The sequence below is a fragment of the Dermacentor silvarum genome, chromosome 3, assembly GCF_013339745.2.
Source record: "Dermacentor silvarum isolate Dsil-2018 chromosome 3, BIME_Dsil_1.4, whole genome shotgun sequence".
Classification (NCBI taxonomy): Eukaryota; Metazoa; Arthropoda; class Arachnida; order Ixodida; family Ixodidae; genus Dermacentor; species Dermacentor silvarum.
In genome coordinates, this window is record NC_051156.1 from 46,230,525 (window position 1) to 46,244,771 (window position 14,247).

The 14,247-nt window shown below is 48.6% G+C and overlaps 1 protein-coding gene across 1 annotated transcript in view; it reads right to left on the minus strand.

Moving 5' to 3' along the window:
- The window catches only part of LOC119444327 (ATP-binding cassette sub-family C member 3-like), a 321,860-nt gene that overhangs the window by 79,216 nt on the left and 228,397 nt on the right, over positions 1-14,247 (minus strand). Inside the window, exon 17 of the mRNA XM_049663273.1 lies at positions 13,478-13,656. Coding sequence (XP_049519230.1) covers positions 13,478-13,656 — 179 coding nt within the window. The remainder of the gene's footprint in view (positions 1-13,477; positions 13,657-14,247) is intronic.

Consider the following 14,247-nt stretch of genomic DNA (forward strand, 5'->3'; position numbering starts at 1 on the left):
ACGTTCTGACTGGCTTCTTTTCCGGCGTCGATGCCTTTTCTTTTTCTTTCTTTTCGGGCGCCGAAAATTGGTCACAAGCCGATCTGCGCTACGTAGACATTCCGGTGTGAACGGGGCGTAAGCACTCCTTCTTGAAATATTTGCACGACCCCGCACGCCTTAGCCGGTGGGGCAAGAATAGGATTGCTTCGATTCTCTTCCATCGCCATGTCACATCGCTGCTTCGACTGAATGTGCTCACTGCCGCTCAGCTTGCGAAACACAAGCGCAAGCGGGCCATAGCCGAACATCGTCGGTACGCGGCCAAGACAGCCGAAGCTCGACACGCTCTCATAGAGCACGTGAGGTTAGCCGCCCGCGAACGATGTCCCGCTCAAACGAAGCAACACGAGGAGCAGAGCAGAACGGGCCGAATCGACGCTACTCCTCGGCGGTTGACGGCAAAGGCGGCTACGGTGCCTCTAATGCTTCGACAAGCATTTCGTCAAGGACCCCTTTGGCTGTTCTTGTAGCGTGTGTGATCGCCTCTGGTGTGCCTCGGACGTTCATCGCGTCCAAGAAAGCTTCACCCCCCATTCTACAAGCACATTTCCCAACAGACAACTTTGCTGACTTCGTGGTGTGTTCGACCGGAAGAGCGAGCTTGAAAAAAAAGAAGCTGCCTCGCCTCTCTCACCTCTCTCGCTTGAACGCGTCTTTACGTTAGAGCACTTCGGCCCGAGTTAGGCCCGCGGGACCATGCCTGTATGGCCAGGCCCGACGCAAGCCAGTGACTAAATGAACGGGCCCGGCTAGGGGCCCGCCGGAGTGCACTTAGTTTATACATGCCCTAAAACTGTCGTTGCCTCCGCGGTGAATTCTAGAAGAGCACAATAAAAGTGCGCGCAGCGTCGATAAAGAATTTCAAACAACTTTTACCCGCAAAGTATACGTGTACAGCCAGCTATGTTGAAAAGCCCGAGAGACGGAAAACTTGTGCTCGAACAGTTCTGGCACGGCACTTCATTGCAAAAAAAGTGTTCAATAAGATGCCTTGCCAGAAATGAAAACGTACGTGTAGCTGTACACACGCTACGTTGTAAACCCCAAGAATTACGCACACTAGAAGTTGTTATACACACTCTGGTATAGCTTTTCCAGACGGCGAGGAACTGATAGCGATAACGAAACTAGCGCTGTGGTCTAGCTCCTCCCACCCTGTTTTGGCCATACGCGGAGGTGACATATGACGCTACGCAGAACGCAAGACTACACTGATGCTGCGCAGAAGGAACAGCGCACTGTCATATACTCGTACCACCCGTTTCACTACGCTGTAGCGTGAGGAATGTTGACAACAGCATTACTGGCGTCCCACCCTGATGGTTCAGGAGGTGACACAGACAGAAAACTGTTAAATTTGTTGGCATTTGGCTAGATTTAGCCTGAAATTTACAGTTCGTTCCGTCCAAACCAGTCTATGCACCACGGTGTAGTAGGCATACGGCTTCTCAGTAAGAGCGCTAATGTGAGAGCGCTCAACGCTAACGGCAGCTGTAGAACCATAGCGCTGCCCTGGCTACGGCTGAGCCGATTAAGTGGAGCGCGAGGATGATTAATTTTGTCATACAGCGTAGAACACGATGGAGCAGTAGCTAGCCCGGTCTCGTACCCTACGGATTTCACATCGACGCTTTTGAAGCTAAACACAACCCTCCATCTGCGGCCTACGCATGCGCCTCGATAGCGTGAAATCACGACGGTGGCGGCGCGAGCGCGCCTTCGGTGTTCTAATAGTGGATATGCGAAATGAGTAGGCTATCCTAATTATTGTTACCATGATGGCTGCGTTTCCCTTGGTAGTACAGAAATGAAAAGTTTGGATGGTGCGGTGACACAATGTGACAGGAATTATGTCACCGGTCAGCACATCGACACCTTATTTGCTATTCCAGCCCGAGGTACGCCATCTTGGTTACATTTGACAAACTGTATAGAGAATCGCACTTGCAGAATTTCGCATATGAGGCCCGTACTGCTTTCGCAATAAAATGGCTCTTGTAAATAGTTCTTGAGCGTGAAAAAGGCAAAAATGTATTAGTAACAGAAATAGCGGAATCTTTAAACGCGCATATTTAAACATGGACATGATAAATATTAGGGTGAGAAATGCACTGCCATATCAACCCAGTATAAGAGTGGGATTGAAAATTAACATGTCGAAGACAAAGGAAATGTTCAATAGCCTGACAAGGGAACAAGATTTCATCATAGCCAGCCAGCCTCTAGAGTCTGTATAGGAGTACGTCTATTTCAGTCATTTACTCACAGGGGACCATGACCATAATGAGAATGACGGAATAAAGTTTAATTTACGAGACAGTGTAGCTGCGTACCTTAACTAGTACAAGGCAGAAAAGGACAAAATCAATACGCTCATAAGGAAAGCTTTTAAGCAGGCCCTAGGCTTGCCCGACAGCACCAGTACAGAGAGATTAATGCAGGTGGGCATGCATAACACCTTAGAAGAATTGATTGAAGCTCAACAGATAGCTCAGCTGGAAAGACTTGCCAGCAGCCGGACTGGCAGAAGTATACTCGATAAATTGCGAATAAATTGCCATAACCAGCAAGGACCGAAGGTTACGTTGACCAGAGAGATCGGGAGCAGGATTAAAATCCCCAATTTACCCAAAAATATGCACCCGGAATTCAATCAGAGCAGGAGAACGAGCAGAGCTAAAACTCTACTCAAAGCCTATGGCAATGATGTGGAAGCGCTGCTCGTGGACGCCGCGGAATATTCAAATCACCTAGCATTTACAGCAGTAGCAATTAATACAAAGCAAGAAAGCGTAAGCTGGTGTTCAATCAAAATCAGTTTTTCTGAAGTTGCGGAGGAGGTTTCCATCGCTCTGGATATCGCTTATCCCAAATACAGATACATTATTAGCGACTCTCAATCGGCTATACGAAATTATACCAGAGGACGGATGTTAGTTGAAGGTGAAAAAATTCTAAACAGTGAAACCAAACTTATATCATCTGAGGAATGTTACGACAAGGAAATCATCTGGTTCCCAGTCCATACAGACTGCGAATGCACAGCCTACCCAAACCTTAACGAGTCTGCCCATCGTGTTGCGGGAGGACACACTAACCACGCCCGACTAGGGGGGGCTCTGGCCGAGGAGGAGATGGAACGGATGGATAGGGGTAGACTTTTCTTATTCAGTGACATTACCCAATTCTACAGAAAGTCGAGGTGTATATATCCACCTCCAAACCCAAAATTAAACAGGTCTCAGGCGGTTGACTGAGAGGCGACTTCAAACCAGAACTTACACGAGCACGGTACATATGAACCGCATGTTTCCGGATTGATACCCTGAGGCCAAATGTAAGTTATGTAATGATAGAGTAGCCATCCTAGAGCACATACTCTGGGATTGTGAAATAGTTCAGAGAAGAACAGTCCCCCCCCCCCTGGATGAACTAAGGGCGCGGTGGAGAACCGCACTGACTAGCTCTGATCTTTAGGACCAACTTTGGGCCATCCAGCAAGTCCGGGAAGCTACCGAGAGACAGGGTCTCTCTGCTGCCCCCAGGCGCGGTCTAGACCCCGGCCATATTTGACGGATATTTATTAAAGTTGCCTCACTCAGTGTTCCCGAGCGTTTGAGCTTTAGAGGTGGGAGGGTCCCTCATTCTAGGAATATTCTGACCGCGATAGCATCGCGGGCTCTGGCGACCAGACGTCGTTGGTCCTCCAGGGCCGGGGTGGAGATCTTGGCCTCCGACGTCTCTTCGAGGAGGTTCACGTCTTCGGTTATTGTAGGCTTGGTATAAGCGTCTTCGGGGCGCCACAGGCACTCGAGTAAAAAATGAGCCAGTGTGTCCCGCACGACGCAGATCGGGAAGTTGTAGGTGTGTGGTGTCGGGTGGATACCATGCATGAAGATGCCAAGGGTTTAGGTGTTGCTCTGCAGTCTTCGGAATGCGGTGCTTTCCTCTTTGGCCAGTTTTGGGTGAGGTGGCGGGAACACCCTGCGTACCAGTCGGTAGTGTTGGAGGATGGCGTTATACGTTGGTGGTATGGTCTCCGTTTCCGCTGCCTCACCAGGTGGTCGGGGGTCTCACGAGGCGGCGAGAGAGGCCCGCTTGCGAGAGAGGCCCGCTTGGCGTGATCGCGGGCCACGGCGTGTATCGCTTCGTTTCCCAACAGGGTTTGTCCGAAAATAAATGTCAGTGATTATATTGTGAAGCGCCTATACAGGCAGCGGACTAGGACCTGTTGGAATTGGTGGAGGGGGAAGTAAGCTTATGCACGCACGGTCGCTCCGTCGTCTGTTACCACCTGGAGAGTAAGGACAGCATTTATCGTGAAACTCGTTTTCATTTCCCGTGCAAGCCGCAATGCAGCGCTCGTTGGAACAAAGGATTGTCATCAAGTTTTGTGTCAAACTCGACAAGTCCGCAGTGGAAACATTTCCTATGGTAAACACGGCATTTGGTGATAACTGTTTGCCCGAACATCAAGTCTACCGGTGGCACAAGGCCTCTTCAGAAACTCGGGAAGAGGGCAGCGATTAAGCACGTGCTGGGCAGCCGTCAACAATTATCACCTATGAAAATGTGACGCGTGTGAGAGATATTTCGAACTCGGACACTGTTCTTTGACATCAAGGGGCTCGTACACGATGGTTTGTACCACATGGCACAACCGTCAACGCGAAATTCTACGTGGAAGTGATCAAGAGATTCAAACGAAGGGTTCATCGCGTCCGGCCGGACATCGCGGGAGATCGGAAACTTCACAATGACAACGTGCCAACCCACACCGCCTTCCTCGTGACCCACTTCCTGGTTGATTCAAAGGTGCCATAGGTTCCCCAGCTGTTCTAAAGTCTTGACGTGGCTCCCCCATACTTTTTTTCGTTTCCGCGCTGGAAAACTCCAATGAGAGGACATCATTTCGAGACAGTTGACAAAGTCAAACAGGCTTGCACCAAGGCTCTAAAGGAAATTCCGGAGGACACCTACCGTGGCGCCTTCGATACCTGTAAATCTCGCTGGAAGCGATGTATCGACGCAGGAGGAGACTATTTTGAAACTTTCAATGTGTTGTACGAATCTGATTAATAAATTGTTTTTAATCGACGCACTGACTTTTCGGACATACCATGTAGAGCCCCTCGTGCCCTGGTACCCACATGACGCAGGTGTAAGGGGTGGAGCACTTCTGTTCTTCAGAATTTTGAATGCTTCGACCGAGATGCGGCTGCTTCTTCCGCTGTCTCCGAGTTCCGCACCCTGGCGGTGGCGGACGCCAGTTCTTTGCCTTTCGAGTCGACCGCACTCAGGGCGTAGACGGCTTTGTCCGGGTATTTCGACGCATCTAAGTAGCGAGCATCTGGATCGTGCTTGTGCCGCTTTGGATGGCGTCGGCTCGGGATGCATGTTGCGCGGTAGTTTGTCGATGCTCAGCGATTCTCTTATGTATGGCGGTATCTTTACCTTGCGGTCCGCGTCGGAGATATAGAGTTCTCCGTGGCCGAGGCGCGCAAGGACCGATCTGTCCGTCGGCGTGAGCTTCATCCTCTCGAGTTGGTTGGTCTTCTGGGCTTCCACCAGCTCTTGCCAGGTGTTATGAGCACCCATTTTGAGGCGTCGGGTGATGAATACCACGTGTGGTAGGCCCATGGCGAGCTTCGTAGCTTTGAGGATGAAGACCTTGAGCTTGTCGACTTCGCGGTTCTTGAGAGCGATGTACGGGGTTGCGTACGTTATTTCTGCTGGTCAATTGAGCTTGAACTACTCTCAGGGTGTCTTGCTCCTTGAGGCCACTGCGCCGATTATGATGAGTTGGGACATTGTGCGTTGGAGCTGTGGGAGCGTGGCGAGCCCTGATCCGTCTCGGTGCAGGTGCAATGCTGAGTACTCGAAGCTGGGCGACCTTCGGTATTTGGATCCCGTTGAGAGTGACGCACGGGTCTGGCGCTTCGCAGGCAGGAGGTCTTCCTTCGTGCGTGCCTTGAGTACGAGTAGCTACGATTTCTAAGGTGCGCAGTGGAGGCCGCAGCTATCAAGGTAGTGCTCGGTAACATCAACCGCTTCTTGAAGGCAACGTTCTTGCTCTCCGGTGCTTGTGCCTCGCAGTGCAGAGCGTCAGGTCGTCTAAGTGGAAGGCATGACGCAGGCCTGGGTTGTTTTAGAGAAGCCGGGGGAGCTTGAGGAGTGCCACGTTGAATAGGAGGGGTGGACACGACGGAGCCTTGCGGCGTTCCCCTGTTCGGCAGCTTGAATTCTTTACTGCGTAGGTTGGACTATCCCCACCGTGGCCGTCCGGCCGGTGAGAAAGTTACCAACATAGCCGTAGGTCTTGGAACCGCAGCCGGTCTCCTCGAGGTTTTGTAGTATTGCTTTGTGGCTTACATTGTCAAATGCACCCTTCACGTCGATGGCAAGGACGCACGACATGTTGTTCTTGCTGAGGTGGTCAATGAGGCCATTCTTTAGGAGAAGAAAGTCGTGGCGTAGAAAGAAGCTAGCGGAAGCCGAACATGGTACCATGTCTGGATAGTGCCTATTGTCTTCGATGTGGGATGTGAGCCGGTCATGGATCATATGCTCAAACAGCTTACCAAGGCACGAAGTGAGATATATTGGTCGGAGGTTCTCGAGCGCTGTGGGCTTGTAGGACTTGGGTATCATGAGGACTTCCGAGTGCTTCCACACGGCCGGCAGCTCTCCTTTGTCCCAGCACTCGTTGTATTACCGGAGAAGAGCCATCAAGGCCTGGTAGGGCAGGTGTCGTAGGTGCTTGTTAACTATCCTGTGCTTGCCTGGACTCATGTTTGTCGTAAACTTTGAGATGGTTGCTTGGAGCTCTGCTGGTGTGAAAGGCTGGTCCAAGTCGGCGTTGGGTTTTTCTTCATATTGACAAGTGTACTTGTTTATCTTTCACCGCTGGCCGCTTTTCATCATCATCATCAACATCAGCCTATATTTAAGTCCACTGCAGGACGAAGGCCTCTCCCTGCGATCTCCAATTACCCCTGTCTTGCGCTAGCGTATTCCAACTTGCGCCTGCAAATTTCCTAACTTCATCATCCCACCTGGTTTTCTGCCGTCCTCGACTGCGCTTCCCTTCTCTGGTATCCATTGTGTAACCCTAATGGTCCACCGGTTATCCATCCTTCGCATCACATGGCCTGCCCAGCTCCATTTTTTCCACTTAATGTCAAGTAGAATATCGGATATCCCCGTTTGTTCTCTGATCCACACCGCTCTCTTCCTGTCTCTTAACATTACTCCTAAGATTTTTTGTTCCATCGCTCTTTGTGCGGTCCTTTACTTGTTTTCGAGCTTCTTTGTTAACCTCCAAGTATCTGCCCCATATGTTAGCACCGGTAGAACGCAATGATTGTACACTTTTGATTTCAACGACAGTGGTAAGCTCCCAGTCAGGATTTGGCAATGCCTGCCGTATGCACCCCAACCCAACTTTATTCTTCTGCAAATTTCTTTGTCATGATCAGGGTCCCCTGTGAGTAATTGACCTAGATAAACGTACGCCTTTACGGACTCTAGAGGCTGACTGGCGATCCTAAATTCTTGTTTCCTTGCCAGGCTATTGAACATTATCTTTGTCTTCTGCATCGTCATCTTCAACCCAATTCTTACACTTTCTCGATTAAGGTCCTCAATAATTTGCTGTAATTCGTCTGCATTGTTGCTGAGTAGGACAATGTCATCTGCAAACCGAAGGTTGCTTAGATATTCGCCGTTGATCCTCACTCCCAAGCCTTCCCAGTCTAAGAGCTTGAATACTTCTTCTAAGCATGTGGTGAATAGCATGGGAGAGATGGTGTCTCCTTGCCTGACCCCTTTCTTGATAGGTAACTTTCTACTTTTCTTGTGGAGAACCAAGGTAGCTGTGGAATCCCTTGTACATATTTGCTAAGATATTCACGTATGCCTCCTGTACCCCTTGATTACGCAATGCCTCAATGACTGCTGGTATCTCTACTGAATCAAATGCCTTTTCATAATCTATGAAACTCATATAGAAAGGTTGGTTGTACTCCGCGGCCGCTTTACACCGGCTAAAAAATGTTAAACGTTATTATAGATAGACGCAGGACACGCCTGCGTGTATCGTAAGTTTCTAGAACGTTATCGATGCTTCTATCCGTTGTCTGTTGTCACCGATGCTTATGTAATCTGATTGTATGAGCGACGCGAATTGTCTAGTACTTTCTGGAAGACACGCGGGCACCAGGGATTACTCTGGAACCTTCGATTACTCATGTATAAAAGACGACGCGTTTCGCCGCTGAGTAGATTTCGACGATCGCCAACTGTGCTCGCCGTTATGGTTGAGCTTCGAGTGTAGCTTGCTTTTGTGGGCCCAGGTTCGCGTAATAAAGAATCAGTTTCGTCACACAGCAGTTTTACGACTCTTTTCTTCACCGTCACTACCACCTGACAATATTCTTTGAGTGATGGTGGTGGGGCTGCCGCTGGTTGGGCGCAACCTGCGGAGCTTGTTGCATAGTTCGCGGAGTAGGTCTTCCCTGAGCCGTCGTAGTTATGTGCTAATCGACGGATGTGTTGCCGTTGCTCCGTGTTAGTGGGACCTTCCTCGAGGAGAGCGCGCATCAGGTGGCACCTTTTCTTCGTACTGAGCGTGCCCTGAAGCTTATCGCAGAAGGCATGCCAGTTGTGTCTCGCTAGCTGTTCAGCACTATCTCGCGACTGTTATGTCAATAGGGCGCTTCTTTTCCTGATTGCGTGTTGAGTTTCTGCCTCTTCCATTTCTTGAGTAGGGCACTTCTGGCCTCCCAGGGCTGGAGTAGGTGGTTGTCTATGGCGGGGTTGTCGTCATCAAGCTGGATGATGTCTAACGCGATAGCGTTAAGGGTCCCGTGTCGCAGAAAATCCGGCGTCGGCGTGCGATGTCGGCGGGTGGCGGAGAAAATCATCCCCAACCATGCCAACCACCTCGACCGCGCAGGCTCTCCACATGGTGCAAGGTTTTGGTGAACAAAATTGAATTTCTCACAGTGAAATCCGTCAGAAAAATGGTAAAGACGGCGTCGGATTCGCCGTCAGATTCTTTACCAATCGGCGTCGGATTGCAATTTGAATCTACGAGGAAACCTAATTCTTCTACGAGTAAACTCAAACACAAACCCCTTTTCCAGCATTTCTACCAGACCTACAGCCGCGCGTTCGGGAACTTTACTTGTGAAAATGATATCCAGATGGCGCTCGCATCCTAGGCAGGTAAAATTGGGACTGCGCCTGCTAATTTGTTTTGGACACGCGCGCGCGTCGGGGCAATAGCAAACAATTAATAAAATAATAAAAAAGTGCTAGGGCCTTCACATTTTAATATAAAACCACTTATATTAAGTGGCTGAATAGCTACAGACTGCCCCGTTCGGAAAGGTATAGAAGATGGCTGCCCGCCGATCGCTCAGGCCCTCGCTACTCGCACCTGCTGGCGAACATGTATTTATTTGCGCACGATAAACCTTTTTCCGTGGACTTAAAGCGTTATCGAGCCCTTTCGGCATGCATGCGACATCGCTCTGCCAAGTCTTCCTTGCCTGAGGATCCATTTTAGCGGCATTCTTATTTTTCCGTTTCACGCCGCCGCGATTTTCGAACAGCCACCGGAAGCTAAGTAAGGCGAAGCGGAACAATCGGAGAAGCAGGCACCACTCTTCATGCGGTTATCTATTTTCACTGTGCTGGCTCGGCCTCATCGAAATCATCTCCACTAGAGCGTGCTCCTCGCCTCTTGTCACCCAGCTAGATAAGAAAAACCGCTGAGCGTAGACAATGTTATTGCTTTTGAAAGCTAACAAAGCAGACCTCCTATAAACAAGGAGAGTGCTTGATTGGGTTGTTCAGACAACGCTGTGGGTCACCACCAGATGCTTGCGTCAGTGGTTACGTAAATTTGACGTCAGTAGTTTGGAATCAAAACAGTTTGAAGTCATTTTACGTTATAGCGCCCATGTTTGATTTGGCTTCAGATATTCTTGTAGATTTGCCAAGCGGGGTCTGTTGTATCTGCAGTTCCAGTACCAGATGCGAAAAGTCAATTGCGAAATGGGCGCTTTGCAGTTAGGGGTTGCTATCCACAGGAGTGCCGGGTGCTTAAACGTGCTCACGTTCAAGAGAGTTCGAGCGCGAAGGCATCTTGCTGTGTGACCATGCTTTCTTCCTTCCGTGCCGTTGCTCAAGTTCCGCGTGACTCATGTAGTTGTTCTTGACATGGACTATGAAGTTAGTGAGTTCGGATTTGATTGCGTTGATTTGAGCAGTATGTGTGTCCATGGTGTGGCTGAGTGTCGTGAATTTCTTGCCGATTTGAGTATTGATTGGCTGCAACTTCGCCGGTACGATTGCTTCGAGCTTCGACTCAACTGTCGCCGTGAGCTTCGATTCAATTAAAGCCTCGAGCTTAATTACAATTCAATTAGAGCTTGACCATGCGCAGGAAATTAACAGAAGAATAAAAGTGGGCTGGAGTGCATACGGCATGCATTACCAAATCCTGACTGGGAGCTTACCACTGTCGTTGAAAAGAAAAGTGTACAATCATCGCATAAGGGGAAGAAACTTGGAGGTTAACAAATAAGCTAGAGACCAAGTTAAGGACCGCACAAACAGTGATGGAACAAAAAAAATGTTAGGCCTACCGTTAAGAGACAGGAAGAGAGCAGTATGAATCAGAGAGCAAACGGGAATTGCCGATATTCTAGTTGACATTAAGAAAAATATGGAGCTGGGCAGGCCACGTAATGCGTAGGGTAGATAACCGGCGGACCCTAAGATATATATATAGAGAAAATGATTAATGAAAGGCGGAAAGGTTAACCGGGACTGAGCCAGAGGGGCTACCCTACACTGGGGGAAGAGAAAAATGGAGGAAAAGATTAGGAGAACGAAAGAAAGTCAACTGTGGACATCGCTGCCGACGTGGTAACCGTTTTTTCCTCTATCACTGACGGTGTACGAGGGAAGGGAAGCGCAGTCGAGGACGGCCGAAAATTAGGTGGGGTGATGAAATTAGTAAATCTGCAGGCGCAAGTTGGAATCAGCTAGCGCGAGACCGGGGTAATTAGAGACCGCAGAGCGAGACCTACCCGCCGGGGTGGCTTAGTCAGCTAAGGCGTTGCGCTGCTGAGCACGAGATTGCGGGATCGAATCCCTGCCCCGGCGGCCGCATTTTGATGGAGGCGAAATGCGAAAACGCCCATGTGCTTGCGTTGTAGTGCACGTTAAAGAACCCCAGGTGGTCAAAATTAATCCGGAGCCCTCCACTACGGCGTGCCTCATAATCAAAACTGGTTTTGGCAAGAAAAACCCCAGAAAGAAGAAGAAGAAGAGCGAGACCTTTGTCCTGCAGTGGAAATAAAAATTGCCTGACGATGATGATGATGACGAACCCATCTGAGCCCACTATGAAACAGTAATGTATAAATCCAACGCTCCTGTAGAACACAGCGAATATTGTTAAGGGGGAGGCAAAATAACAGTTGGAATAAATAATTGTATCGAGAGCAATAAATCATTGCAGTTGCAAAAAGCTGTAACAGCCATACCGTATGATGAGCGTTTTCTATTATAATTATTTTATTCCACGAGAAAAAAGCTTGTCTTTAGCAACAAAGCAAAAAAAATTACAATACTTTTTACACAAGAAAATGGGAAAAAAAAGAATTCAAATCTTTATGATTTTGTGTGCAAGTGTGATTACCAGGCCAGTTTTCCAACTTGTCACGTCAGCTTTGCACAGAGCGTCCGTACGCGTTCGAAGGTACGACCTATAGGCGCCTCAATAAGTCGACCCGGACACGTGCGTGCTGTACTTCACGCGCTCGTCGAAGCCTTTGCCCCCTCCCTCTTGTATCCACTGAATGCAATCAGGGAACGCCTCATTTCACGTCCAATCCCCTGGACTTTTACGTCACATACGCGCTACATCTCTGTGCCCTAAGCAGCAGACGATCGGTGTGTGGACGAGTTAGACACCTCCGAAGAGTGTCAGTTCATGAAAAGAAACAGAGCTTTTCTTTCAGTTTTTTTTTATTAACTGACCAGTTTAGCCAGTTAATCCATCCTCGGGGAAAAACAACTTTATAATTAGCTTAGCGCAACGATGCCCATGCTGCTCCGCAGCTTTGGTGCACACTGTAACGAGACCCACTTCAAGACGGAAAAGCAGCCTAGGTTGTTACTACGGCTTGCAACCATACTTTATTTTGGTTGCTTATTTTCAACTTGCGCTGCCCATATTTATACAAATCGATTATGTGTTGTGGCTGGCGTTTCTCGTGCGGTTACTTTTGGCCGCCGATCTGGCCCACCTGCTCGTCAACTTGACACCATGGTTTCTTTGCTCTAAATGGTGGGACCCTGCATTCACTGATTGTGAAGTCTTGGGTTTTGCTTTTGTTGACTCAGCTTGTGGTATACAAGTCAAACTACACTACAAAATAATGAAATGTGCCAGCGGTCAACACACAAAGAAAGAAAGAACATCCCGTTCGACACCACTTTACAAAGGAAGCAACGAAAAGACGCCCAAATTTAAAGTAGATTAGTGCCTATTCCTTGATGTCAGTGAAATCAATGGTAAACTGAGACACTGCAGAATAACAAAGTATTTGGAGAGTGTATAAAAATCCGGAAGCGTTCTTCACAGCCTCCGTGGAGCGCATGCCACTTTCGGTCAACTTCAATACATTAAAGTGCGCCTGCGATTTTCACGCAAATTATTACTTCGGCACGCATTCAATTTTTTTGTGCAAAAGGAAGACACATATACAGCACGTATTATAAAGAAACGGTCACCTCTAGAGCCTGAAACAGGTTTAAGGTTGTCCATGAGGCGAATGTACATCAATGACTAAAAAAAATTAAATTGTGGGGTTTTACGTGCCAAAACCAGTTCTGATTATGAGGCACGCCGTAGTGGGGGACTCCGGAAATTTGGACCACCTGCGGTTCTTTAACGTGCGCCTAAATCTAAGTACACGGGTGTTCTCGCATTTCGCCCCCATCGAAATGCGGCCGCCGTGGCCGGGATTCGATCCCGCGACCTCGTGCTCAGCAGCCCAACACCATAGCCACTGAGCAACCGCGGCGGGTTACATCAATGACTACCAGCTGGACATCACAGCGTTAGCATCTGAGTGGCAGCGTAATCCGAATGCTGTTTGGACAGTTTTTCGTCACACAATGATAATTCTCACCTGGTCGACAATTATTCTGGGTTCCCGCTAAGGCATCTCTCATGACCGGTGAGCTGCGTTCAGATAATGTTCCCCATGATTTATCACTAAAATCTCCAATTCTTATTTTTTTATTAGGGACCCTGTACTCGCACCTGCGCGCAGCTACTTGTACATACAAAGGACACAACTACAATAAAATGTCTAAAGCAAAATAATGGGGCCCACAGTGTCAGCCTTACCTGTTGGTGGCATCGGCAGCCAAGGACTTCTTCAAAACGAGTTTAAAGTTTTGGGGCGAGTCAGGATCCTCTAACAGGTCTTCGATGGAGTTGTACACTTGTGCAGAGCCTTTCTTCACTAATACAATCTTATCCATGTGCCTAAGGTATGCCGCTTGATTACACACCATTATGCGCGTCTGAAAAAAAAAGTGCATAGCGAAGCCTTCAATTGTGAAAAATTATTGCGGGCATTTCAAGAGTGTTGAAAAACAATTAATTCATGATAACAAATTTGACGCAATTTGTTGGCAATGGCTATAGTTTTAGCTTAATAAATGGATCACTCTACTTTACAGGGACATTTTGCTACCCAAGAACTGGCCGACGAAGGCCGTTCTGGTTGCCAACGTTACGGCGCCAATTTGGCACCTTCCCCGTTTGCACATTTCAACTCTAGCAATGGGCAATTGTGAGCCGGCCGCGTCAGCTACTGGGATATCGAGCAGCGCAAGCCCTTGCAGTTTGTCAAGCAACTTTTCAAACCATCTGGCGCACTGCCAAGCTTGCCATCTTAGTGCATCGCAACTTTGAGGAAGCCGAGAGAGTCAATGAGGATCATGTATTTGTTGATTTATTAACCTAATAATATTGGTAGTTTGCCGTATAGCATGAAGTTGGTTGGTCTATGTGGTCAATCGGCCACCATGATGCCAAACGGCAAAGTCATTTCATTTTAGGCCACATCACACAAAAATTTCAGCTTTTCAGTCATTTGTGTAAAACTTATC